Raw genomic sequence first — 27,716 nt, forward strand, 5'->3', positions numbered from 1 at the left:
AAAAAAAAAGGGTGGGGGGGGAGGGGGAGTCCACCACCATCTAATCAGAGAGAGTTGGGGTGAGGGGGGGGTCCATCACCATCTAATCATCATGTATATCAATACACATGTTGTTTCATCAATTTTCCGTCACTGGATGTAATGGGTGACACAATAGTTGGTTGTTCTTAGATGTGGATTGTCGTTGCACGGGCTACTCGAAAGGTTTGGATAACATCCACATGCTTGTACATGCAAAACATGCCTATGTTTTTAAAATAATATTAATGTTTGTCAAGTCACCAAATTGTTCATAATTGAAACTGAAAATAACAAAAGGAATTGTGCAGAAAAAAATAAAAATACTTTTAAGATAACAACCTTGGTTTTTAAATCTGAAAGGTAATTCACCATTTTACTATTTGAAAAAAAAAGATAACGAAAGCCCATATGCAAAAGCTTAATATTGTTTTTGTTTTAAGGATAATTAAATTATTTTATTGTTTTGAAAAAAAATAAAAATACCAAAAAAAAACCCTCTCAACCAACCTTTTTTTCCTTTTAATGGTAAATACCAAAAAAAAAACCCTTTCAACCAACCTTTTTTTCCTTTTAATGGTAATTAAATCTTTTTACTAATCTAAAAACAAAAAAAGATTGATTTACTTTTATTCAATTTGTTAATGTCAATTGAATCCTGTTAAAATAACTATTTTACTTTTCAATTTATATTTTTTTGGTAGTCATTATGGAGGGTAGAAACATGTAGCAATAGACAATACAATGTGTCTATCTCTATAGTGAATCATTAAGGCACCATTGATTTTTTTGACTATCTATATTTGTTGTAAGTATCTTTTTATTTAAATTGATATAAAACACATGCCTTTTAGAAAATATTTAAATATATCTCTGTAATGCTAACTATTTATTAAGTATTTATTGAAAAAAAAACCATCATCCACACATATTACAATAGCAGAACAAAATGTCATCTCTTAATAATTAGATGAGCAAAACTAAAAAGAAAAAAAACATTTAATCAAAAACCCAAAAATAAAACAAAAAAACATAAATATCTCAATAAAGATTGATGTCATATATACAAAAAATTAATATTGTGATATCACTTTTTTTTTAGATAAATTGAAGTCTATATATAATTCAAATCAACACTTTTAAAAAGAGTTCAAAATAGAGTTAATTCAATCCACTATTTAAATTCACACAATTCCATATATGTTGGCAGGTAACTACACTTACTTAAATGCTCTTCACATCAATAAACTTTTATTTAAATCATAGCAATCCAAATTGATCATGAATTACATTTGTTTAGCTCTTCAAAAGAATATAAAAGAATATACTTATTTGTGAGTTTTGATTTTTTAATACGACGTGTATATAGAATTTATCTATTTTTGTATTTTAAAAATATTTTTGAAAAAAATTGAATTTTTTTTTCTTTGTTTCAAATTATTTTTTTAGTATTTTTCTTTGCTTCAAATCATTTTTTTAGTGTTTTTAGATTGCCTTGATGTGAAAAATAAATTTTTAAAAATAGATTGTCTTGATGTGAAAAATAAATTTTTAAAAATAAAAATAAAAATAAAGATAAAATATTATTTCTATATATTTTCAAAAGAAAAACATTTTAAAAAATAATTGTTATCATAATATCAAACAAACTCTAAGTCACACATCATCATTTTTTTATGATTGTAAAATTAATTATTAACAGTACTCTAAAACATGCGGATAAGTACTATAACAATAAAGAATACTTTCCCTACATATTTAGCTCTTCAAAATAATGTTTGTTTTTTTTAATCAATGTTTTTTTTTTTCATTCTTTAATATTAGATTTTTTTTTCTATTAGCTTATCTGACTTTCATGACACATATAATAGGTTTGACACATATAATAGGTTTGACATATTAATTCGGATGACTACTTTTTTTATTTGTTTTTTTTTAATTTCATCATTTAATATTGTGCTAACTGGGAATTAGGCTCTATGATTTGTGTTATTTGCTTTCTATTTAGTTATTTTAGTCCCATAACTAGGAAAAAATGTTTAACGGGTTAACTTAAGTTGACTGAGTTGTTTTTTATTTTTTTTTATTGATTTTTTTAGTTTTATTATTCAATATTGTGTCGGTTGAGAATTGAAATTTACAATTTGTTTTGAATTATTTTCTGTAGGAATATCTTGGTCTTATAATTAAGGTCATGGAATTTGGTATTTAAATCTAGTTAAATTAAGTTATTTTTTTTAAAAAAAGGTTATCTCGGTCTCATGTCTTTCAGCATTGAATTTGTTTTTTATTAGGTTATCTCCGTCTCATAATCCAGGTTACAGGTTTGACAGGTTAATCAAGTTGGCTCAGTTTTTTTTTAATTGATTTTTTCTCAAATTTTATTATTTAATATCATGTTGATTGAGAATTATACTTCATGATTTATTTTAGTTTAATTTTTACAAAGTTATCTCGTTCTTATGACCCATGAATAATGTTTAATGGGTTAGCCCATATTAATTCATGTCATTTTATATGTCATTTTTTAATTAATATTTTTTTATAAATTTCATTGTTCAATATGAGATCCAAGAAAATCCGTTAAGAAATGAGTTCCATGATTTCTTTTTATTTTATTTATAGAATTATCTTAGTCTTATAACTAAAGTCATAGATTTAACATGTTAATATGGGTTAAACCAAATCAATTTTTTTTCTTTCTATTAGGTTATCTTTGTTTTGTAATTCGAGTCAAAAGTCTGGTTGGTTGACTTTGATTGTTTTTTTAAAAAAATTTATAATCATATCTTTTAATATTGGACTAAATGAGAATTGAATTTCATGATTTATTTTAATTTTCTTTCCATGAGGTTATCTTGATCCTATAATTTGAGTCACAGGTTTTACAAGTTAAACTAAAACATGTGGGGAAACCTAGTTGATTAGGTTTTTTTCTCTTATTTAATTTTTTTTCAGTTTCATCATTTAATATTGAGTTCATTGAGAATTAAACTTCATGCTTTGTTTTATTTGTTTTCTATTATGTTATTCTAATTTCATGGTCCGAGAATAATATTTAACTAGTTAACTCGAGTTATTTTTTTAATTGATTTTTTTCAATTTGATCATTTAATATTGAGTTGATGGAGAATTGAACTTTATAATATGTTTTGATTTATTTTATATGAATATACATTGCTTTTGTGATCAGGGTTGCAATTTTTGATATTTTACCTCGGTTAAATTAACTTGTTTTTTTTTTCTTTTATTTCTAAGATGTTATCTTGATCTCATGTTTTTCAACATTGAATTTGTTTTTTATTAAGTTATTTTCATCTCATGACCTAAGTTTTAGGTTTGATAGGTTATTCTAGTTGACTATTTTTTTTTACTGACTTATTCTTTGTCAATTTTATCATTTAATATTGTGTTTGATTGATAATTTGGTTTTATGATTTATTTTAGCTTATTTTTTATGAGGTTATCTCAGTTTCATAACTCATGAATAATGCTTAATGGTTTAACCCAATTGATTTGACTTATTTTTTTTGTTATTTTTTAATTATTGTTTTATATAAATTTCATCATTTAACACAAGATTTGATAGGATTAATTGAGAATTGAGTTTTATAATTTATTTTTATTTATTATTTATGAGGTTATTTTTATTTTATGATTAGGATTATAAACCTGAAAAGTTAATCCGAGTTAAGTCATATCCTATTTTTATTTTTTCATAAGATTATTTCGGTTTTATGATCCAAGTCATGAATTCAGTAAATTAACTTGGATTGCTTTTTATTTTTTAATTAACTTTTTATAATTTTATTCTTCATTTTTTATTTTTAATACAAGGTGTACTGAGCTACACGTGATCAATTTTTCATGGTTGCAGTAATTATTTTCTAAATGATCAAGTTAATTCAAGTTAAGTCATATTCTATTTTTATTTTTTTCATAAGATGATTTCGGTTTCATGATCCAAGTCATGAATTCAGCAAATTAACTTGCTTTTTATTTTTTTAATTAACTTTTTTTAATTTTATTCTTCATTCTTCATTTTTTATTTTTAATACAAGGTGTACTGAGCTACACGTGATCAATTTTTCATGGTTGCAGTAATTATTTTCTAAATGATACAAGATTAACGCCGTCTTAATCTTAATATATTTTTTAAGAGAAGCTAAATGCTAAAATATTTGATTAACCGGAATAATGGAAGGTGTTATAGCTTCAATACACGAACCTTTTGTAACGAATAAGACAAGAGAGATGCGGTGGCAAAAGTCGTAAATTCATGAAACGTTCTGGTCTTGTTTTATGCATCTGTTCGTGTCCAATTCGTCGGTCACAAAAATCTCAAATCGCGTGCATCGTCGTTTCATCACCTTAAATTAAACCCCGATAGCGAGCACTCCAAAAACCCTAAACCCTAAGTTCCACAGGCCCTAAAAAATAACTCAATAATGGTTGATTCTTCTGATTTATCAGCGAAAAAGGTTAAGAAGAAGCGAACGCTGAGTAGACATGAAGAGAAACGGCAAAAACCTTCCAAAATAAACCGGATTGGTCATGATTCAGCGAAAGAGAAGGACTCGAAGCAAGAAACTGAAGAAGTTGCGAGTCCATGGATGAATTTGCAGCTGATTTTATCGATTCAAAACAGAGAAATTCATCTTCAAAAGTTAGACCCTTTCTCTCTCTCTCTCTCTCTAATTGTTCTTTCGCTGTTAAATTTTAGAGTTTCAAGGAATTATTTAGGGATTTGTCTTGACTGTTGAGTGAACTGTAATGCAGGAAGGTTGAACTAGCTTATGATTTTGTGAACTCGAGAGAGAAAGGAGGAGGAAAAGACGCCGATGTAGATCGTGAAACGGTGAAAGTATCACGAGTTGTAGCTTTTCTTAATGATTGGGTACAGTCACTTTTGATTTCTACAGATAAGAAAATCGAAGTTGATGGAGAGGGAGTTATTGAGGCGTGTTTGGATTATAGGTGCTGGGTGATTTTCAAGTTTTGCTTGGAGGAGTCTTCGAGATTGCAGGTTTCTTTGAGCTTTTCAAGGAACCTTTTGAGGGCTATAGGGTGTGTTGCGAGAAATGTGCTTTCTGTACTGACAGTCCCATCAGTTCGTTTGAAAGAATTATTTTTTACTGGTTCCGGGTTGGAATTGTACAGTGTTGTGCTTGATTGTGTTTCTCTGGTATTTTTATCTCATGGTGGCTTGTCGAACGAGAATTTGGACTTGTGGATTTTGTCTATTCTTCCGGTTCTTGAATTTGTTCGCAAAGTGTATGGTGAGAAGCTCGAGGGTGGCAATGTGGGTGTTTTTGCTTTGCGGTTCTCTTGCTTGGTGCTTGAGCCATTTGCCAAGTTCTTGAGGGTTCATCCAACAAGGAAAAATGGATTTCGTGATTTTGTGGATAAACTCCTTGAGCCATTGTTGCATTTGTTGGGTGTCTTGCATCTTCAGAGTGATGAAAGCAATCCTGGCTGGACAAGAAACTTGCTAGTTGCTGTTGAAGAGGTTTTATCACAAGGGTTATTTCATCCAACCCACATTGATGGATTTCTGAGCTTACGTGTTGCAGAGAAGTATTCTGCATCCAATGATGGAGAAATGAAGGAGTCAAAAACTGTCATTCAAAGTTACCACAGACATTTCTTTGATAAACTTGAAAGAATTATTCTTGCCAAGAAGGAATCTGCTATGAGTGGCTTAGGAGAACTGTTCTATTTGCTTGTTGATCGTGTGAAAAAGCAAAAAGAAACTTTAGTTCTGTCCGATGGTATGAAGATAGTGGAGAGAACTGAAGGTTCAAGACACTTGTCTGGTCAACCATCTAAAACGTTATATGGTAGCAGTATGTTGAGTGCCGAAAAAAGAAAATCACTTTTCAATTTCTTTGTACGGATTACAGACCCTCTTTTGCTTGAGATAAATGGCTACCTTCAATCTAAAGTGGAAGTACGGCCTATATTATTGGATGCTCACTGCACAATCAAATCTATTAATAATTTACTAGCCTGCTTTTTGCGTGAAAAACTGTACATAAAAACAGAGGATATATCTGAAGGGGCTTGCCTTAATTTCTTGAAGAAGGTTTACAGTGCTATATTGCCATTCATGGCCAATTTACTTTGTTTGCCAACAGATAATGTAGATTCACGAACACAAGAGACCTTAACTTTATTAGCAAGGGAGCTACTTGCTGCTGTTGGGCTCCTATTGGATATCGAGTATGAAGTTATTGAGAATGATTTAACCAGATTATGGTTTATCATGCTTTCCTGCTTGGCCTTTGGCTATTCATTTAAGGATGCACCAAATGAATGCTCGATGACATCTCAGATACTAGGACTTGGATGTCAGCTGGTCAAGCTTTACAGTGAACTTCGACAGGTTAGTCGAATCATTCCTTATCTAATAGCACATGCTTGCTTTAAATCTGCCAAAAAAGTTTGGCATCACGTTGAGTTTTTGAAATTTTATCTGTCTTGTTTCATGTCAGATGGTTTTCATGTCCTGATGTTTTTTCTTTTAATTGCTGCAGGTAAAAAGTACTATCTTTGCAATCTGCAAAGCAACAAGGCTTATAATAGTATATGACAAAGGTGATGATGCTGGGCTGAATTCTGATAGTTTGGGATTCTGCAAAATTTCTTTACCACATGCATCATATGCAAAAGCAGTGGAAATGTTGTTTTGCTCGCATGAATTTAAACTAGCCATTCGTAATGATATATACTCCATACCAGAAGGGCAGGCAAGTGAGTGCATTCAGCACCTAACTGCAGATCTATCAGAATCCATGGAATGGATGAAGACTACTTGCTCATTGGCAGACGAGGAGGTGTTTGGTGTATCAAATGCAAATTCCAGCATGCATGGTTTTGATCTGCAAGTGGAACTTTTTGGAAGAGGATTGTGTGAAGTATATTCTCTGGTGCTAGATTCATTGAATGTAACAGCTGGGAACAGCAGCATTGTTGGACGAACTATGAAAGACTTGATGGCTGTAATTCGTCCATACATGAGTATTCTGGTAGGACCGGAGTCAGAAAGTGTCAATGAGTTCATCTCTTCTGTGACAGGAAGAACTTCTGATGTCAGGCTTGCTGGAAACACGCATAATATGCTGAAATTTGGAGTGTCCACCCACTGGGTCCTTGTGTTCTTTTCTCGCATGTACATGTCATGCCGAAGTTTATACAGGCAAGCAGTCAGCCTTATGCCTCCAGATGTATCAAGAAAGTTGTCAGCAGTAATGGGGGATCCATTTACAGCATATTCTGCAAGGGATTGGATGAATAAAACTGACTGGACAGATGGGGGTTATTTTTCTTGGATTCTCCAACCATCAGCCTCTCTGCCTGTCATTATACAATCTGTTTCTGATGTTTATCTTCAGGGAGATGTTGCAGATTGTTGTCCTCTGATTTACGTATTGCTTACTATGGCTCTTCAGAGGCTTGTTGATTTGAACAGGCAGATAAAATCTTTTGAGTACCTGCAGCAAAGCAATGATAATATCATTCAATTTAAGCTGCTTGATGATGCTGGCTCATCACTGTACTCCAAAAGGAGCAGAAAGTGTGGCAAACGCATTGCTGTTTTTAAGCAGGAGGCAACTGATCTTACCGAGTTCCTGATGAGTTACCTCTCCTTATTAGATAATGAACGACTTCCAGTCAACTCTTCTAATGCTGCAACTTTTGTAGATACCTGCAACCAAGCTCTACATGGAAGTGATAAATGGGTTTATGGTGTCAGCTCTGTGAATGAGAAGTCATTGCCTGCTGCAATTTGGTGGATTATTTGCCGAAATATTGATATATGGTCCCCTCATGCTAGTAAGAAGAAGTTGAAGAGGTTCATCAAGCATGTGATCCTTACTTCTCTTCCATATATAGCAAAAGGCTGTACACAGGTGGAAAGGCATCACACAAATGAAGCCCATTTCCTCGATAAAATTTCTGTGCATCAAATCTCAGCAGAACTTCTGGCTGATTCTGTTCTGTATGAACATAAAGTAAGACGCAATTTACATGCAATCCCCCACCCGCATCCCTTGCTTTCATGCACATATCATAATTCAAATATTCAGTTCTGAAGCAAATTGTCGTATTGCATAATGTTGATACTGCCTCTTTTCCTAGTTTGTTCGCAGGCATTTGGCATCCAGGTTTTGCAATTTATTGGAAAAGTCAATCCTACCACTATTTGGAGACGTCAAACTGAACATGTCACCTAAATGGAAAGAGGGTTTAAGTGCACTTGAGAACTCATATTTTGTTTTAGGCAGAAAATCCTCTACATGTGATGAGTTGACAGGGGATAAACCAGCCTCCCATTTATTGTCTGAGATGACTGCAGATATTTCCAGAGAATCAACTGCTGTGAAATTTGCAGCTTGTCAAAGTTTGCTTAGGCTCTTATGCTGGATGCCGAAAGGATATATCAATTCAAAATCATTCTCACTTTATGCTACTAGCACACTCAACCTTGAAAGGTAAATTTGTAATTCTCATCATTTCAAATCCATTATGCGTCAACATGTCTTCATTTTATGTTTACTTTTAAGCAAGCAAATGCAGATTGCTTATGTAGGTTCTGCACAATAGATGAATAAAAAGGTTCTCAGTTAAAGTCTTGCCACATGGTACATGTAAAAATTGTGACGACCACTAGTTTTCTGTATCCTTGAAAGTATATGAAATTATATGTGCTTGGCCGCTTGCAGTTATTAGTCCTTCACTTGAAGTTTCTGTTGATACATATACCTAGTGTGATATGATGTATGCTTAAGTTTCATCTAAGCATGGTGTCTACATGTATGCAAAATAACACCCCCCACCCCACAATTACCCCCTCTGTGTCCTCGATTACATAATGATACGTGCTTGCTGTTATTAGTCTTGCTTTCACTTGATGTTCATGTGATACATATACCTAGGATGATGTAACATCTGCTTAAGTTTCACCTGCACTATCTTTATTTCAGGCTTGTGATCGGCCACCTGTTAGAATGTGGGGATTCATTCTTCTCACATAAGCAGTATGAGCTTTTAAGGTTGCTGGTGGCCTGCCGGAGGGCTCTGAAATGTCTACTTATGGCATATTGTGAGGAGAAAGTTAGAACTACTCATTCCGCACTCATTCCTGTTCTGTTTGAGGATGTACATTCTGTATTATGGCTTTCCAGATCAGTGTCTGTGGTGTTCAGGCTTCAAGAGACACTGTCAGAAGATAAAGCTTGTGAAGTTGCAGATATGATCTTTTCATTGATGGATCACACATCATATGTGTTCCTGACACTAAGCAAATATCAATGTCCTTCTGCTGTCTCCATAATTGCTGAAAAACCTCATACAGAGCAACTCAATTCTGATGCTACCCAGGAACAGAGCAGTGTAAATGAGTCTCCGCCATGTTTGGATACCTCGAACGACGTTGAAAGCTGTAAAAGTATTCTCCTCATTGCTGAAAGTTTGAAGGAACAGGCACAGGACTTAATTATTTCTTTGAAAGATGCTCATTGCAATGAGAAATCAAGTGATGAAATCGATGTTGACTGGAACAAATTATCTTCAATGGTCTCTTGCTTCAGTGGGTTCATGTGGGGCCTAGCATCGGCATTGGACCACTCCAATGCAACAGGTGGTGATTACAAGGTGAAGCTGTTGAGATGGAAATGTGAAGTCATCTCAAAAATTAGTCATTGTATAAACGCATTTGCTGATTTTATTTGTTTTTCTTTCCACATGCTGTTTGTCAAGGATGATCTCCAACCTAATCATTTATCTGCTACTGGAAATTTTGTAAAGTCTGATGATAGAGACAGTTCACTGGTTTCAGGTGACGCTTGGAAAGTCACTGTGAATAAACATTGTTCATGGTCAGAAAACGTTACCTCTATTGCTGGTATTCTAAGTAAGCTTGACTCATATGAATGCCTACCGTTAAATAAGGAGTGGTTGCAAAGTTTTCTTGAAGGTGATCATCCTAAAGCGGCAGTATTAATCAGGCAGCTATTAATTGCGGCTTCAGCTATTGTGAAGCTCAATTTGGAGACTAAATGCACTCCTTTGTTGTCTAGTTTGGTGCCAAGTTTTACTGGCATATCTCAAGTCTTGCTCTTGAAGTTAGCAGATGGTACAGAGGTACCAAAACCATTCTCTTTTGTTTGGTTAGATGGTGTTCTGAAATATCTGCAAGAGCTAGGGAGTCATTTTCCCATAACTAATCCTACCTCGACTAGAAACGTGTTTTCAAAGCTATTAGAGTTACACTTGAAGGCTTTGGGAAAATGCATATCTTTACAGGGGAAAGAAGCTACTCTAACTTCTCATGATAAAGAATTGAGCACTAATACACTCCACAGTCATATAGGATCAGCTTCTCTTTCTCATCCATACTATTTAGATGAATTTAAAGCAAGGTTGAGGATGTCATTCAGAAGTTTGATAAGAAAACCATCAGAGTTGCATCTTTTGTCTGCAATACAGGCTATAGAGAGAGCACTGGTAGGAGTGTACGAAGGCTGCCCAATAATTTATGAGATTACTACTGGGAATGTAGATGGTCGAAAGGTTTCTTCAACTGTTGCAGCTGGCATTGATTGCTTGGATCTGGTTCTGGAATATGTTTCAGGTAAAATTCTGATTTCACTGCTGTACAATGTGTAGTAATTTCTTTTACTTTTTGCTTTTTGGAGGAGGATGGGGCAAGTCAAACCTGATTCTCCCTACTCGACAAACAGGCAGCTACCAATCCACCAACAGGGATTGGTACAGTGCATAATGATGTTCAAAATTTATTCTCTTGTAATTGCAAATTGTTGTGCTAACCATCTACTTGCTTTACAGGTCGTAAACGTTTAAATATTGTTAAAAGGAACATCCAGAGTTTAGTTGCTGCCTTGTTCAACATAATTCTGCACGTGCAAAGTCCATTAATTTTCTATCGGACAGTGATGGATAGTGAAAGGTATAATGGACCAGATCCAGGAGCAGTCATTCTTATGTGTGTTGAGGTGCTAACAAGAGTTTCTGGAAAACATGCTTTATTTCAAATGGATTCCTGGCATGTAGCACAGTCTTTACATATACCAGCGGCACTTTTTCAAGATTTTGATCAACTGAGAATTTCTCAAGGTCCAGCTTTATCTAATTCTTTGTTTAACTCGGGCAGTCAAGATTCTAATACTTTGGGAGGCAGGGATACCCTTGTTGTAGATATACAATTCTCCATGGAGTTATATACTGCATGCTGCCGGTTACTGTACACGATTTTGAAGCATCACAAAAGGTCATTATCATGATGTTTAGCTCAATCCTGAAGAAACTGATTGCTATGTTCATAAATGTTGCAGTTAGATTTGTTATCATGAGGCCAGATTTATCATACACACATAGCAAATAAGTAAAACTGAAAGCATTGGCTTTCTGGGGAAGGATTTAGATCTATCATGTCCTTTAATAGGACAGTGGAATGGGCATTTCCTACTTTGACCCTACTTTGACCCTACTTTGATATGCGCTGTTTTCTTCTTTGCTGATGCCTAAAGACAACTGTTAACATAAAAGCACATGCGAAAACAATTGCATACAGTGCTTAGGCATTTTGGCCATTTCAGAACGTGTCTCTATGCTATGTTATAGTTGTCTCTACTTGATAATGCAATCCTCATATATCATTCTCTGTTTCCTAGCTGTCATTTATATCCTTCTTGGTATGGTTTTATCTGTGTTTTATCTCAAAGTAATTTTATATGTAATCGTGACGATTATTTTGTAATTCCAGTGAGTCAGAAAGGTGCATTTCTTTACTTCAAGAATCTGAGCGTGTTCTTCTTCATTGTTTGGAGATGGTGGATGTTGATTTATCAGTCAAAAAAGGTTATTTTTCATTGGGAGTTCATGAGGGGGTAAAATGCGCTTGTTCTTTCCGGAGGATTTATGAGGAGGTATGTGATGTTATCTTAAGCTTGCAGTGTGCAATGAATATATAGCCTGTGTTGTTTCAAGTTGAAGTTGTTATTATTATTCATCTTCTGATGGGAAAATGAGATGGCGTTTTTTTTTGTTCACATAAGCAATTAGCAAAGGAAACATCATAACATGGGAATTTATCTGAAAAAGTTTCTCGATGGTTTGTTTGTTGACCCGTTGACATCACCTCTGTTCTTAAAACAGACAATACAGGCTTAACTGCAGTGACTATAGGGTTTGATTACAAGCTTTTGGATGGTGAAGTTTTTGGTGCATGAATCCCTGTATCTTGTCTTGAATTAAAACCCTTGAGAGCACGCTTATTGTGGATTTTTTCACAACATGTCTAGAAAATTTGGTTACCATGCTTGAGCTTGAGCAAGTGGCATTTCTGAACTTCCAGCTGAACAAGTATCTATTGCAAGTTTACTCTTGATAGTTTAATCAGACGTCTGTGGCAGTTCACATCTAGCATGTTTCTGGTTTATGCATTGTGGTACAAGTATTGGTATGTTTTTTTTTTAAAAAGTTACACATTTTGCCTTCTATTAACCATGCTTTAATTTGTTTACTATTATTATTTACAGTTAAGGCAGCAAAAAGATGTCTTCGGCCAGCATTGTTTCAAGTTTTTATCCAATTACATTTGGGTCTATTCAGGATATGGCCCGCTTAAAACTGGCATCAGAAGGTGGTCCTCAACATCTCATTTTCGTGTTCCTTGCTATTTTTAAGCACAGTGGTGAACATGGTTCTAACATATGTAGTCTCCTTGCAAATTTCAAACTGGATTCATGCAGTGCTAACAAAAACAATTTGCTTTTCAATTGATGTGCAGGGAGATAGATGAAGCTCTGAGACCTGGTGTGTATGCTTTAATAGATTCCTGCTCAGCAGATGATCTTCAATATCTGCATTCTGTATTTGGGGGTAATTGAACTAAATATCATCATGCTGCATGCTTTAATCAGTTGTTTTTTTTTTTTGAAAGTATGGCTCCATGAGCATTGTGACCTTATTTTTCTTTGGGTGTCACCGCTTTTGCAGAGGGTCCTTGCAGAAACACATTGGCTACTTTGCAGCATGATTACAAACTGAATTTCCAATATGAAGGAAAAGTTTGATTTGATTAATCTTAGGGTGAATAAATATCCCAGTTATCAAATTTCATTCAGCAACTCTTCAAATCATGGTGAGAAAATTACCGTGACATGTTATCCTCCAGTTCCAAAGAGCAGTTTAGGATCGTAATCATTTTTGGAAGCCAGACACCATGTGCTAGTGGCCATAAAAAACGATGTTGCCCATATGTAGTGTTGGGGCCTTCATGTGATCCAATGTCACGGGCTGCAGTGAAGGATGAGTTTTTCATTCAGCCCTCACAAGTGCTATTGACTGGCTCCTAAATTTTTGTAGCTTTAGGTATATCTGAAGAAAACTCCAATTTTGTCCAGGGTTGTGGTGAGTCCTGAGTGTTAGTTCTTCAATGATATTTCTCTTGGTTGTATTTTTTTTCTATGTGAATATCCACTTCTTCATGCAGATGTTAGAGAACAAAAGCACCCGTGTTATTGTTTCCATTAATTGTCTGTCGATTACATGCCTTATGGTGAAAGAAGAAACATGCATCGTTTTTAGCAGTAGTTGTATAGTCATCGATTTGGCTGGCTTTTGTATCAGCCATTCCCTGCTTCCAAGTTTTATTGCATTCAGCCTTGCTATTAGTTTCATGTTTGTGGGTACCAAAAACATTTTGAGGTCTAGTTACAAGCGTCAGAAGTTTCACTCTACCTTAATGGAAGATAATGGTTTCTGTTAGTTTTGGAGTAAGCGTCCTTAGAGTTTGAGGATGACAGCATTCGGCTGGCCATCCATTGTTTGATTGCTTAGATGTATTTAGTGCTGTTTTTAGAAATGGTTGATGGCAAACTGATGTCCCTGAACTTTGAGCATTTTCCAGTGGAATTTCCTATTTCTTCTAGCCGATCGAAGTTTTCTCTGAGTTTCCTACCCTGAAATCTTTGAATTCTACAATGGTTGATGGCAACGTGTCCCTAAAAGCTTGACAAAACCCGGTAGGCAACTTCAGAGGTTGCAGTGGCATTTGGTGAATATATTTAATCCTTGTGCTTGTAAGTGAAGGTAGCCTGCTTCCAGCTTAGCTGGTTCGTCAAGAAAACAATAATAACAATCAGAATCCAGAGAGCTTATGTAAAAGTGATTCAAACATGGATGATGTGTTTGTTCCAGATATCAACCGCTATCCACTAAGCATCGTTAAAGCGACTCTCGAGAAACCCAAAGAAAACAGTGTGTATATGAATGCATGGTGATCAACCAGAATTAGGGTTTGAACTTTGAAAAGAAGGTGCTTTGTTTAATTAATCCCGAGTTTATGGTGGTCTCAACGCTTAAGCTTTATTTCTGTGACAGGGTGGGATTCTAACAGACAACTAGTGGACCAACTTGGAGCCTCAAAATATGCATCTTCTTTCATGGAAATTGGTTGGTCCACCACCATCACTGACTGAATTTTATCACCATGCCTATTGTTAGAGTATATAACACTGTTAAGAGGAGGGAACAGACTATATATATATATATATAGGCAGGTAGAGGGTAGCGAACAGACTATATATATATATAGGCAGGTAGAGGGTAGCATCATGCAATATGCTTTGATGGTTTTCTAAAGCGGACACAGTTCATTGATGGTGGGGATATACTTGATTTGCTTAATAGATTAAGTTTGATTAAACAAGTATAAGATTAGCAGCCCTTGATCACTTAACCAATTGTCAAATCCATCAATTCAACGGCCCAGAAACTCCCAGACCAACTTAGTTCAATAGCCCGCTACAGACATTTCCTCTGCTATAAATATACCGGGCCTAGAATTGTCGACGACCTCTTGGATTTCGATAACTTTGCAGACATCTCCACGCCTTGAAAACGAGAGCAGCAATGCACTACTATAGGAGAAGAAGTGACTCCATCTTTGATGCTTTCACTCTAAATCCCCTACCATATCCAGTTCTCTTAATCTTGGCAGTACTATCAATATTTCTTGGCATGTCTTGGTTCTTTAGCTATGAAGACATGGTGGAGACTACTGAGGAACAAATGGGTTGGGTTCTTTTGGTTGTACCGTTAGTGCTAATAGTCATAGTTCGATGGCTTTCATCTATGGAAAATCCTGACATGATCTTTGTTATGTCACCGTGGGACAGGCGCCGGAGGACACATCACCGGCCATCAGAAGGGAGCTCTCCCTGGGGTGTGGCTGCTTTCATTGTGTTGCTTCTTGTTTTGGTGCAGTTTCAATCTACCTTTCTTGATAGGTGGCTTGTTTGATGCTACGCCTATACTAATTGATATGGATTGAAGATCAAATAGTTTTGTTCTGTGGCTTTAGTTTATGTTTGAACGTAGAGAAATATGAAATTATTGTATATGTGTTTGGGGCTTGAGTGTTCATGTTTGTTAAATATTGCCTTGGTGGGCGAGATCTTAATGAAGTTTTTTTCTTCATCAGCTTATACTGGCCATGTCAAATTAGTATATGCTCTTTATCTGGCTCAAAATTAATCTTGAATTGATTGATATGGTCTGAAGACTAAAACTCACCCTCATGAAAGAACTATGTGCCTGTTTGGATGGTGAGAAAATTCAGGAAATCATCTTAGCTAGTATAAGAAAATTAAATCACGGAGCTTTATTTGTCTTGGCCCAACTTTTCCTTTCTTGTACAAGATTTTCCCGGTAATAACGGAAACCTTGAAGATAAGTGATTGGTTTATTTTAATGTCTGTGGTTATTAACTTTGCTTGATTGATAAAGATTAATAATTGTTGCAGAAGACAAGTTATCGCTCAAGAAACTAACTTGAATTTCAAGTTAAGCGGCCATCAGTCAAATTTGTCTCATCCCCGCAGAATCACCCCACAGAACAAACCTACCAAGCTATAAGTAGGCATGGTCATGGTAATTCAGTGTCCACTGAGTACTTTTGAATTCTGAAAGTCAAATTCTGTGAGGATCCAAGAATTTTCCATGAAAAGAAGTTATTGAATGAGGGACCAAAAGCCCAATTGCAGATGTCACTGTCTATACCTTAATAGCTGCAGCTATAAGCAACACTTTAATTACTTTTATAATGATAATGAGAGCAAACTGCCTGCTTATCTCGCTGTTTAGCCATATGTGAAGGTCAGTTTCATCCATCGCTTTGTCTTGGGTCATGCTGCCGTGGGAGAAGAAGATTTCTTTATTAGTGACAAACAACCATATATTATTCAACCATCCAAACCTACCACTGCCTTCGTGGTCCAATGCTTATCGAGCATCGTGCCCATCAAGAATGCTTGTGGGGTCTAGCTTTGCGATGACAATATTTTTAGCCCTTGTCAATCTATCAGCTTTGATTGAATGGCCATGAAGCATCTTCTTCTGTTTTAACCCTGGATGTTAGGGCATCAAAGGACTTCGATTCAAAACCCTTTCATATGGGAACAAATGTGTAGCAAAATGGGCTATACTGATGTTTGTCTGTGATTCTTCATAGCTACAGGAGATCATCATGGACTCACTGACATCCACCTGTTTTCTCGTGTTTGTCCACACCAAATTTAGCAAAAACGGGCATGGGCATGGCAAAGGAACGAGGTGTTGAACATGCCGGTGAGGTGGTGATTTAGTGGCTGCCTCCCATTGAAACCAAAGGAACATAGTAATCTTGGCCAGTCTCTTGATTTAGATCGAGCAGGGCTGGAATTCATAGATACACTGAACATTTTGCTCACAACAGTGAGCAAAAACGAAGAACATTCTTTCAAAGCATCATATGACGATTACAGTGCTTGTATCACACTGAGATAGTATTGCTTGACAAAGAAACTCAAACGATTCCATGATTTTAAGCTATCTTTAAGACTATAATTAATCAACAATTTGCAGAGTTTTTCCTTTTCTTTTTCGCTGATTTATTTACAAATTAATGCGACCCCCGAAGAGGTCCAAACCACTTGGAATGAAATGAAGATTGATAAGAAAGCAACATTAGAAGCAGCACCACGAAAACGGCAATACCCCAAGGGAAGGAGCTCGTGGAACGTGGAGCTGAATCGTGCGGCGAATCTCTGAGCCGATAATAGAGCAGCCAATTGGTAGAATATGAAGCCATGAATAAAATCAGGAGGATAGGCAACAAGAAAAGGAATATTTAGAGGTTGACTGCAGGGTGGCGCAACTGGGCCTTATAGCCTGTGTAATGGGAGAGCCATAATAGGGAAATGACAATGCCAAAAATGGCTAGCAACGGGAAGGGACGAGTAGACATGGAGGCACGGTCTGGCCTGTCCACCCTTGTTTCCACTCGGGACCCCTTCTCTTTGGATAGAACCACTCCATCTCTTTTGTCCTCTCCTATTTCTCAATTCAAGCAACCAATTCAATGGCGAGTTTCTTCAATTCAAGGGAGGCGATGGGCTTTGTTTGCTTTAATTTCAAATTTGGTTAGGGAATATGTGCTTTGATTGTAGAATCCTTAAAAGAACTTCTTTTCTGATAAGACCATGTTTGTTTCTCGAAAAATAATTTTTGAAAAATCACTTTTTAAACTTTCCTGTGTTTGTTTGCCATTAGAAAAGTTGGTCAATGAAAAACATTTTTCGGTTAACAAAAAACATTTTCTGGTCAATAAAAAATACTTTCCAGTCAACGGAAAACACTTTCTAGTCAAAGGAAAATTTGGCTTGATTTTCAGGAAAGTGTTTTCCTGAAAAATTCGGGAGGGAAACACTTTCCAGAAGTTGTGAAAAATTTAGAAATGTCATTATTCAAGCTTTCTTGTGTTTGTTTGCTGTTAAGAAAGTTGGTAAACGGAAAACACTTTCTAGTCAAAGGAAAATTTGGCTTGATTTTCAGGAAAGTGTTTTCCTGAAAAAGACTTTGGTCCCCATTTTTATAATTTTTATTTGCTTTTCTCCTATTATTTTTTTATTGAATTTTTTTTCTATCAAATTTGGTCCTCATTCTTTTGATTGTTATTTATTTTATTTGAAATACTTTATGAAATGTTAATTATTATTATTTTAATTTTTTCATCTTTTTTTTTTTAGATTTGATCTTTATTATTTTGATTATTATTTATTTTATTTGAGATAATTTATGAAATTATTTTTTTTAATTTCATTATTATTCAACTTTTTAATTTGTAAAATTTGTTCCTCATTATTTTAATAAACTTGAGAAAAATAAAATATTAATAAATTATTTTTCAATTTATTTTCCATAATATAACTAAATAGTGGAAAGTGTTTTCCAGTTCATTTTTCATAACACTACCAAACATCAAAAAATAATTTACTTTTCCGGAATTCACTTTTCAATAAAAAATAATTTTCCTATAAACAAACGGAGCCTAAAGCACACTCAAGTTTTGATACCAAGTCCATCACATGCAACCAAAAAGAAGATTTGATTGCTATTTCTCTTGACAACATAAAAAAGTCATGGCAACGACAACGAGCTTTTTACCTCGTTGATAGTGTATTTTTGGTTTATATCAAGATTTCACTAATTCCATTCTTAACAAATGCTAAAAACTAAATTAATTTTCTATTCAGAGTGTGTGTGTTGTTAAGCCCGAGTCTCTTTTCTTTCTAACACTAATCTGTTTCGATAAATAATAATAATAAAGCAAATCTTTATTTTTTAAAAACTAAAAAATTCTTGAATTTAAAAGAACAACTAAATCTAGAGACAAGTCAAAGATAATAATTGTTTTGAAATATTAATTGTCATAACCCAATTCTGGGTTATTCCCCAAAAATTTATTTTTTTTCAAAATAAAATAAAATAATAAAATAATAGCTGACAATGTGGAAAAAGCAGGTCGGAAAATCAAGCTGCAATTTTTGGAGGAAATTTAAGGCCTAATTGTACCCCATTATACCCAAGAACGGATAAAAAATACAAATTTAAGGTCAAATTAAATGATTATTGGATGAATTTGCATAAAAATTAAGTTCAATGACATAATTAAATTTTTAATAGGCCAATTTAATTTAATCATGGGCCAAATTAAATTTTAATTATGTTTAAGAATTAATTTGGGTTCAATTAAAGGATTTAATTAAGTGCAAAGACTTAATTATACTTTAAATGGGTCAAATTAATTTTATTTGGGGCTTTCTTAGTGAAAAATTAAGTCCAGGGACATGATTAAATTTTTAATAGGCCAATTGAACGATTAAATCTGATAAGGTAAAGACTCTCTTATGAAGAGAGATTTACCCTGAGTCTTAGAAAAGATCAACAAATAGAAACCTGACTTAAAAAAATAATCAAACAACAATGCAACTTACCTTAGGTAGGGTGCACTGGGGGTGATGTGTCTTCCCCTTGCATAACCAGTCCCTTACTCAGACTCTCGCAGACCATAGGTTCCGAGTAACCATAACACTAGTTGGCGACTCCCAAAAATTAATCATAATTTTTCAACACACAACACCCCTCATCAGGAGACACAACGAGAGCCTCTGCCGTTGCCAGACAACTCTCGCGCACCCCGCAACATTAATTATGTCGTCTACTTTATATAAAATAACCTCTTGTTTTTACTATTTTGGATTTTGAATGATAAAACATTATAAGGTCATTTTTATGTCAAAGTTAGTAAGGGTTTATGGGTCTGTTTAGCAAATTGACCTTTACCTAAGTTAGGTCAAAATTTTAAAGAATAAATTATCTTCAACATTCTATAATTTGTTAGTTTTTCAATTTACAATCAAGTTGTTAAATATTAAATTTTACAAGCTTGATCAAAACATATTTTAAAAATCAATGAAAAAATAATAATACTCTTATATATATATATATATATATATATATATATAACCATCACCACATGACTCATTATATCTCGTGCTAACCTTTTCTTCTCTCTCACCTCTATAAAAAAACATAGCCACCCTCCTAAAAAGTTACTTCTATGCTCATAGTTAACAAAATTCATCTTCTCCAAACCCACAACATGTAACAACAATCATTCTCTTTTATAATAACACATTTATCCACCACCCAAAAAAATATTTTATCCCTTATAGCCATAGATTTCAAATGTGATAACAATATGTCAGATGACATTATTGAGATAAAGGTATAAACTACCACAAGTAACAATTATTGTCTTTACACTAGTTTGGAGTATATTTTCTCTTAAGGCCTGATTTTTAGGATTTATTGATCAACTCAAGTACAATTGAAATCAATATACTAAGCTTCGACATATGTAAATGATGAGTAAAATATGACCTTAAGAAACACTTTTTCATTATTATTTATATATCTATATCATTTCTCATCAGATGGATAACCTCTAATGAAATATTTCATTATAAGAGTTCTTGTTTTTTGACAAAGTGTAGAGGGAATTGAGCATGTATAAGAAAAGATATAAGTAATATGAAAAATATTAAATTGTCTTTCAAAATTTCTTTGGTTCTTTGTTTTCCATTTAGGATAATTGAAAATCAATCTCTTTTTTCTTAACATATGTTGCCAAAATGCCAAGATTTCTTGACGTGGGAGGATTTGGTTTTGGTGGCTATGTTGGAGAGAGAGGAAGGAGGGAAAGATAAAAAAATAATAGGGGTTATGATTTTCTGACTTTTTTTTCTTGTTTATACAGGACTGTGTTTTGAAAAAAAAAAAAAGGTTACTAGTCATTATTTCAAATAGGACTGTGTTTTGGAAAAAAAAGGTTACTAGTCATTATTTCAAATTAGTACGAGCCTACCAGAAACTTGATTCTTGAAGGGAAAATTACTCCAAGCATTGTTTTGATCATTTTTCTTCACTTTATAACCAAGTTTTTTAATATTATACAATATAGTCAAGATAGATTTTGAAAATCAATGAAAAGACAATAAATTAAAGCATAAAAGATGATCATTTTCACACTTTTTTATTAGGTCAAAATTCTGAAGGGAAAATTACTCCGAGCATTATTTTGATCATTTTTCTTCACTTTATAACCAAGTTTTTTAATATTATACAATATAGTCAAGGCAGATTTTGAAAATCAATGAAAAGACAATAAATTAAAGCATAAAAGATGATCATTTTCACACAACTCATTCTCTCTTTTCACATTAACCTTCTCTCCTATCTCACCTCTTTCTATCAAAAATCACAACCTCTCTCCAAAAAAATTATTCTCATACTCACAATCAACCAACCTCATTTTTTTCAAATCCATAACCTGTGACAATAACCATTTTCTCTTATAACAACAGATCTATTATTCAACCCAAGTATAATTGGGATCAATACACTCAGATCTAGCATATATAGATGATGAGTAGAGCATGACCTTAAGAAGCATTGTTTCATTATTATTTATGCATTTATATCATTTCTTATCATATGAATAACCACCAGCAAAATATTCCATTATAAGAGTCATCATCTTATGATCAAGTGTAGAGGGAATTGAACATGTATAAGACAAGATATAAGTGATATGAGGAATATTAAATTATTTTTCAAAATCACTTTGGTTCTTTGCTTTCCATTTAGGATAGTTGAAAATCAATCTGTTTTTTCCTAATATATGTAGCTGAAATGCCAAGACTTCTTGATTTGGGAGGTTTTGGGTTTGGTGGCTATGTTGGAGAGAGAGAAGAGAAGAAGATTAAAAAATAAAAGGCTAAGGATTTTTAACCTTTTTTTTCCTATTTATACAAGCCTATGTTTAAAAAAAGAGAGATTATTTAGTCGTTATTTCAAAGTTAGTACAGGCCTACCAGATGCTTAGCCTTCTTTTGGATTAGGTTATAATTCTAAAGGGTAAATTACTATGAGCATTATTTTGGTTAATTTTCTTCATTTTACAACTAATTTTTTGAATATTACACAACATTAGTCAAAGTAGGTTTTGAAAATCAATGAAAAGATAATAAATTAAAATATAAAAGATAATCATTATCACACAATTTATTTTCTGTTTTCACTTTAACCTTCTCTCCTCTCTCATTTTTTTCTATCAAAAATCACAACCTCCCTCCAAAAAAATTAGTGTCATACTCATAGTCAACCAACCTCATCTTCTTTAAACTCACGACTTGTGACAACAACCGTTCTCTCTTATAACAACAAATATATTGTTCAATCCAAGTACAATTAAGTTTAATGTACCTAGATCTAGCATATGTAGATCATAAGTAGAGTATAACCTTACGAAGCATTGTTATATTATTATTTTTGTATCTATATCATTCCTTATCATATAAATAACCACTAGCAAAATATTTAATCATACGAGTTCTCATGTCCTTATCTTTAGATAATAATTCTTATCTTTAGACAAAATATATATAAAAAAAATTGAGCATGTATAAGGAAATATATTGGTGATATGAGAAAATATTAAATTACTTTTCAAAATCTCTTCGGTTCTTTGTTTTTCAATTAAAATAGTTGAAAATTATTTTTTTATTCCCTCGTGTGTAGCTAAAATGCCAAGATTTCTTGATTGATTTGGAAGGATTTGGATTTCTTGATTGATTTGGAAGGATTTGGGTTTTATTAAGGACTGTATTTTGAAAAGAAAAGACTATTTAAAGCAAATACAGCCTCCCAAACGGCGATCTCTTTTTTCCTAATCTATGCCACCAAAACACCAAGATTTCTTTATCTGAGAGGATTTGGGTCTAGTGACTTGGGGGGGCGGGGGAGATGGAAATAAAAGGGGCAACAGTTTTCTAAATTTCAAGTGGTAGAGTATAATATTTAAATTGCAAAGTTATAAAAAATAAAAAAAATAAAAACTATAAGACGATTTAAGTAATTTACCCGACTTTAAAAGGTAGCAGATGACAAGTCCTACATAACAAGAGCAACATCAATTACCCTAACCAGGAGCATCAATATATAAACCGCATTGAAATCCCTTTTGCATATAATCTTTATATGTGTGTAAATGCAAGATACTCTTATTTTAACAGCCATGGATAACAGATGCAAAAGGCAACAAGAGAAAAGGAGGATCCCAAGCATAGGAGAAATGGACAGAAGCTGATGCCTCCAAGGAATTGCCATTGATAAGTAGACAAGTATCACCATTCTTCACAAAGATTGATGGATCAACACTTTCCACTGTTTGAAACCCCATGCAAGACAGCTTTATCTGGCTTTGAGCACATCTGCAGTTGTTTGTCACTGTCACATTCCATTCTGGCTTGCCACTTATTTCTCTTCCACTTCGAACTGTGCCAATGTTGATGTTGTTCAATGAGCAATCACATAATCCTGCATTTTCATTACACTAACTTTGGAAATCAATTTCACGTAATCCAGCCTTCCAAAATTCATATAAATTATATTCATCAATAATCAATTTAATCAGTGATCTTGACATGCTTAGGACCCGATCACAGACACATATTCACCTTCATCCTTTGTCGAGGAGGGACCTTGTTCATGATTAACCTTCATGGTTTCAAAAGTTCTTTATCTACCTTAGAAAAGGTACCGAGACCAAAAGAAAAACCCTCTATTTAAGCTCGACCAGAACAAATCGTTTTTCCTTGTATCAAGTGATAACACATCTCCCTTTGCAAAGAGAAGCTTACAACATCATGAAATCAGCACATGGATTTACCAAATTAAGAACAGCGGCATATGTTTATGACATAGCCCAACCGTGTGATTTTCTTTTAATATTATTGATAACCAAAAAAAAAGAGAAATACCATATGCATAGGCATGTGTTTGAGCAAGAGAGGACAAATTAGGACAGCATGGCCTTCTTACCTCTGGTAGCAAGACATAAAACAAGAATTGCAACTAAAGCTTTCATGAGACCTGCCATTGCTTGTCTTCTTGATTTCTGGTTTGTGTATTGCTGGGGATGGCAATCTCTTCTCCTTGACGGCTTTAGTAGCAAGCCGGTGCATGCTCAGCTACTTTTATGATCTAAAAGTACATCGGATAATTCAGGTAGCGAAAAAGCTGATGTTGACTCTATTTCTGTAGATTTTCTCGATATATATGCTTCCGTGATGGGTCCAGCCTTCCACAATATGATAAACACTGACAAAAGCTCATGTTCATCTTTCTTTTTGGTCGATTATTTAACTAATTTTTGTCATAAAAGATACATTTCACATTATTTACTAGGGTTAACATGATAATCAGAACAAACCCTTTTATCACCTAAGCTAAAACTACAAAAATACGAATTAGTGAAGCTTATTGCACAGATTAACCATACACTGGACTCTGGATTAATGCTTGCCCCAACAGTTCAGTTGTCAATTTTTTCTTTTAATTAAGGGCAGTAATAAATTTAGTACAAGAAATACACGTGTTGTTGAATGCCGTGGCCATTTCATCAGTCCTTTTTTACAGTACACGTATGTTCAGTCAGGCATATGTCCTAGTCAATTAACACGTGTTGTGAACATGCTTTATGGCTATAGTCCTGTCCGAGTCAAAAACCATCAGAAGGCAAATGCTGGTCGGCATTTTGCATCTGGGCAGACTGGAGGTGCCTAGGCCTGCTTGCACAAATTTCCAAAACAAATCGCAGAAATCATGCAGAAAGAGGTCGCCTATAAGATATGTGAAGGGGGCTTCATTGAGATCATAGCACCAACCTGATTTATGTTTAATCCTTTTCAAAAAATGCTAAGCAAAAGGGTTTGTTTTTAGGAATGGTAAAGAAATGGATAAATAATCAAAACTTCATTTAATAAGACTTAACTCAAAGTTTGATTACAGTAAGCTTCAAAATGAAGCAGCTCCTTTTTGCCCTTTATTTGTTATAGTTTCCAACGCCAATTTCATATAATTAAGCAGCAACTTTCTTGGATGTTACAGAATTGACAATGGTAGCAAACTCAGGGCCCTGCATTCCAGGAAATCGCAGAGTCATTGTTAATACCTGCCCAGTTCGTTGGGATGGAGAGTATTCTAGGTACTTTTATGACAGCAAGACAGATTTTTCATTTGTGACATTGAAATTTAGAAGCAAAAAGTTAATTGCAGTAATATTTATTACCTTCAAGGATGCACCACCGACAAGGAAGCCGTCAATATCTTCTTGCTTTGCAAGTTCAGCACAATTTCCTCCATTTACAGATCCTGAAATGGAAATTCAGTTATAATCACATATCGAGCAACAGCAGCAAACAAGATCTACAGAAGCAGAATATTGCGAGAAGTTCAGAAGAACCGGAGACTTCAAAGCAAAGGAGCAATTTAGAAATGGGAAACCTTAGCAAACCAAACCGTTAGCAACATAACTTTATGATAATGGTTCATGACTGCATATCGGCAGAAATTAACCTCTAATTAGCACAAGCATAGCTGGCAGGTTACCATACTGCCCTGTTTTACCCTAGTCTATAAAGAAAACATGAGGAGGTGTTTTACCTGTTTTACCTCTAATTAGCACAAGTATAGCTGCCTATTCATTTGCAAGTTCATGCATATTTTCCATGACCTAAGCAAGAGAATTCACTGAGGCAAAATCATGTTCTCAACATAACACGGCAAGTGAAGTACCTCCATATATAATACGTGTTTTTGATGCGACTTCTGCTGAGACATTGTTTTTAAGCCAGTCACGAACAGCTACATGTACTTCCTGAGCCTGCGCAGGTGTGGCCACTACACCAGTACCAATAGCCCAAACAGGCTCGTATGCAATGACTACATTATCCCAGCTGGGCACAGCATCTGCGGGGGTAATGACACTACTGGTGTTAGGTTCTTACATTTTAACCTATCATCTCATATTCCAAGAGAAAGAAACATCAGCAATAACCTGCAAATGCCTTTAGTTGCTGATAACAAACATCAAAAGTTTTCCCTGCTTCTCTTTCTTCTAGCAGTTCACCAATACAAGCAATTACCCCAAGACCCTGGCTTAAGGCATAAGCTGCCTTCTTTCCTATAAACTGTAGTTAATAAAATTTCAGCCAAGTTCTACAGATGTCATATAACAGCAAAAGGAATTATGATCTAATCCTTGCAGCCACTAAACTTTCACCTGATCGTCTTCGCCAATTACATGTCTACGCTCAGAATGCCCAAGGATAACCCACTTGCAGCCAATGTCTTTCAGTTGTTCCACACTGCAAATAAATTAAAGAAACATTTTGAAACACTGAGAGAAGGCAATAGCATGGAAGCCTCGTAAAACAAAACAATCCTTGTAATTCCTTCTCCATGCAGCATTAGCACTATGGTAAGAAAACCTCAGAGGTGAATTAAATTTAACTTGCACATAATACATGTAGCCTAAAACAACAAATGTCTCAATAATGGACCTGAAAAGAATTTCCCTTGGAAGAGATGTCCACCAATGTCCATGCAATTAATATGTAAGTGCATAAAGCTTGAAAACGCTTTCATAGGATAGAGGTGGTTTTTATTATGTTTTATTGGTCTTTTACAGGAAGGGAGTAGCAGTTGCCATCCCATCCAAACAAAGCTATAACTGAAAAAGGAGCAGCTAGCTGACCTGATTTCTCCTGTGAAAGCCCCACCCTTACTGACCCAAGAGTTCTGAGCTGATATCTCAATCCTGTCTGTTAAGGAAGACTTGACCTGATCGATGTAAATAAAGGGAGGTGCTACAACAACGTCTGCAAAACTCACAGTAAACAATTTAAAAAATAAGAACCTCTTAACAACTAGATTTAAATTTCGCCTTAAAAAAAACGAACATTATATAGGAAAAAAAATTCCATGATATTCAGATCACCTCCCTACCAAGAACAAAGGGGCACATTCACCACCACTAAAACCATGTCTAAATCATTTTGAAAACAACGGTGCCACTTGGGACGTGAGTCCATCGACAATATTAGTTTAGTGCCTGTTTGGTAATGTGGCCGCGGTTGAGGTTTACCCGCAGCCACAAATAACAGCGTTTGGTTAAAAAAAAAAAAAACATCCTGCTGGTAGGACCCACTAAAATTAAAAATTATACCGTAGGTTTTAAGAAACAGCATTTTGCTGCTTCCCGTGTGGGAGGAACCACATCAATGGAGCATGGCTCCACTATCGCACTATTCACTTTAGTGAACAGTGCGAGTGACTGTTCATTAAAGTGAACAGTTTAGTTTGTTCACTTTTTTTTTTTTTTGAAAAATCAATGCAAAAAGTTTAGTTTTTTTTTTTTCCTAAAAAACCAGTACAGTTAATTAATTTTATTCACATTGTTCATATGAACATGAACAATATTTTTTTTGTTTTTTTAAATTAGTTTAAGGTGAATTAAATTGTAATTTTTTCAAAAAAAAATTATGTTTTACTTGAAAAACTAGTATTTAATAATACTATATAAATTAAAAGAATATCGCATGATAACGTAGCATTTGTGAAATTTAATCACAATTCCAATTATCTTCTTTCCAGGTCCGACCCAGTTAAAAAAAATTCAGTTTTTCCGAGTCCGACCCAGTTAAAAAAAAAATCAGTTTTTATTTTTATTTTAATTGTGTTTTATTCAAAAAATTAAAAGGAAATCTTTTGATGACGTAACAAAAAATTTAATTTTTGTTGTTATATGCTTAAAAAACTATAAAAAATATAGTTCTTGTTAGATAGATTTCATATGTAATGCATTGCACATAATTTAATGAAATAATAAAAAATATTTAATATTAATATTATTTATTTCATGATATAATAACAATAATTAAATC

At 34.2% G+C, this 27,716-nt stretch overlaps 4 protein-coding genes across 7 annotated transcripts in view; 2 read left to right on the top strand and 2 right to left on the bottom strand.

The window, feature by feature from the left end:
- Positions 1 to 4,361: 4,361 nt before the first annotated feature.
- Positions 4,362 to 13,685, top strand: LOC105134514 (Urb2/Npa2 family protein). Of its 3 annotated transcripts, XM_011038958.1 has the most exons (11): positions 4,363 to 4,684; positions 4,798 to 6,403; positions 6,555 to 8,033; positions 8,161 to 8,329; positions 8,369 to 8,513; positions 9,006 to 10,654; positions 10,870 to 11,311; positions 11,807 to 11,969; positions 12,582 to 12,685; positions 12,833 to 12,924; positions 13,042 to 13,685. In XM_011038958.1, exons 1-11 carry the CDS (start codon positions 4,467 to 4,469, stop codon positions 13,116 to 13,118), a joined length of 6,144 nt encoding a protein of 2,047 aa, XP_011037260.1. In that variant the 5' UTR covers positions 4,363 to 4,466; the 3' UTR covers positions 13,119 to 13,685. The 3 variants fall into 3 exon arrangements, 2 of the variants coding, with proteins under 2 accessions (XP_011037260.1, XP_011037259.1); XM_011038957.1 differs by having other exon boundaries at positions 8,161 to 8,513; XR_844000.1 differs by lacking the exons at positions 12,833 to 12,924; positions 13,042 to 13,685 and adding an exon at positions 12,199 to 12,502 and having other exon boundaries at positions 4,362 to 4,684; positions 8,161 to 8,513; positions 12,582 to 12,670.
- Positions 13,686 to 14,879: 1,194 nt separating this feature from the next.
- Positions 14,880 to 15,533, top strand: LOC105134515 (uncharacterized). Its single transcript, XM_011038959.1, has one exon. The coding sequence runs from the start codon at positions 14,959 to 14,961 to the stop codon at positions 15,346 to 15,348; it is 390 nt and encodes a 129-aa protein (XP_011037261.1). The 5' UTR covers positions 14,880 to 14,958; the 3' UTR covers positions 15,349 to 15,533.
- Positions 15,534 to 22,835: 7,302 nt separating this feature from the next.
- LOC105134518 (uncharacterized) lies at positions 22,836 to 24,551 on the bottom strand. Of its 2 annotated transcripts, none has more exons than XM_011038967.1 (2): positions 23,448 to 23,744; positions 22,836 to 23,307 (listed from the first exon to the last, which is right to left on the bottom strand). In XM_011038967.1, exons 1-2 carry the CDS (start codon positions 23,491 to 23,493, stop codon positions 22,997 to 22,999), a joined length of 357 nt encoding a protein of 118 aa, XP_011037269.1. In that variant the 5' UTR covers positions 23,494 to 23,744; the 3' UTR covers positions 22,836 to 22,996. The 2 variants fall into 2 exon arrangements, with proteins under 2 accessions (XP_011037269.1, XP_011037268.1); XM_011038966.1 differs by lacking the exon at positions 23,448 to 23,744 and adding an exon at positions 23,812 to 24,551 and having other exon boundaries at positions 22,887 to 23,307.
- Positions 24,552 to 24,646: 95 nt separating this feature from the next.
- LOC105134517 (triosephosphate isomerase, chloroplastic-like) overlaps positions 24,647 to 27,716 on the bottom strand; it is a 4,432-nt gene continuing 1,362 nt past the window's right edge. Inside the window, exons 4-9 of the mRNA XM_011038965.1 lie at positions 26,528 to 26,651; positions 26,054 to 26,138; positions 25,829 to 25,961; positions 25,567 to 25,740; positions 25,061 to 25,143; positions 24,647 to 24,907 (exon numbers count right to left, since the gene is read on the bottom strand). Of these exons, the coding sequence (XP_011037267.1) occupies positions 24,851 to 24,907; positions 25,061 to 25,143; positions 25,567 to 25,740; positions 25,829 to 25,961; positions 26,054 to 26,138; positions 26,528 to 26,651 (656 nt within the window). The 3' untranslated portion in view covers positions 24,647 to 24,850. The remainder of the gene's footprint in view (positions 24,908 to 25,060; positions 25,144 to 25,566; positions 25,741 to 25,828; positions 25,962 to 26,053; positions 26,139 to 26,527; positions 26,652 to 27,716) is intronic.

This window comes from Populus euphratica, unplaced genomic scaffold, assembly GCF_000495115.2.
Source record: "Populus euphratica unplaced genomic scaffold, PopEup_1.0 scaffold104.1, whole genome shotgun sequence".
Lineage (NCBI taxonomy): Eukaryota > Viridiplantae > Streptophyta > Magnoliopsida > Malpighiales > Salicaceae > Populus > Populus euphratica.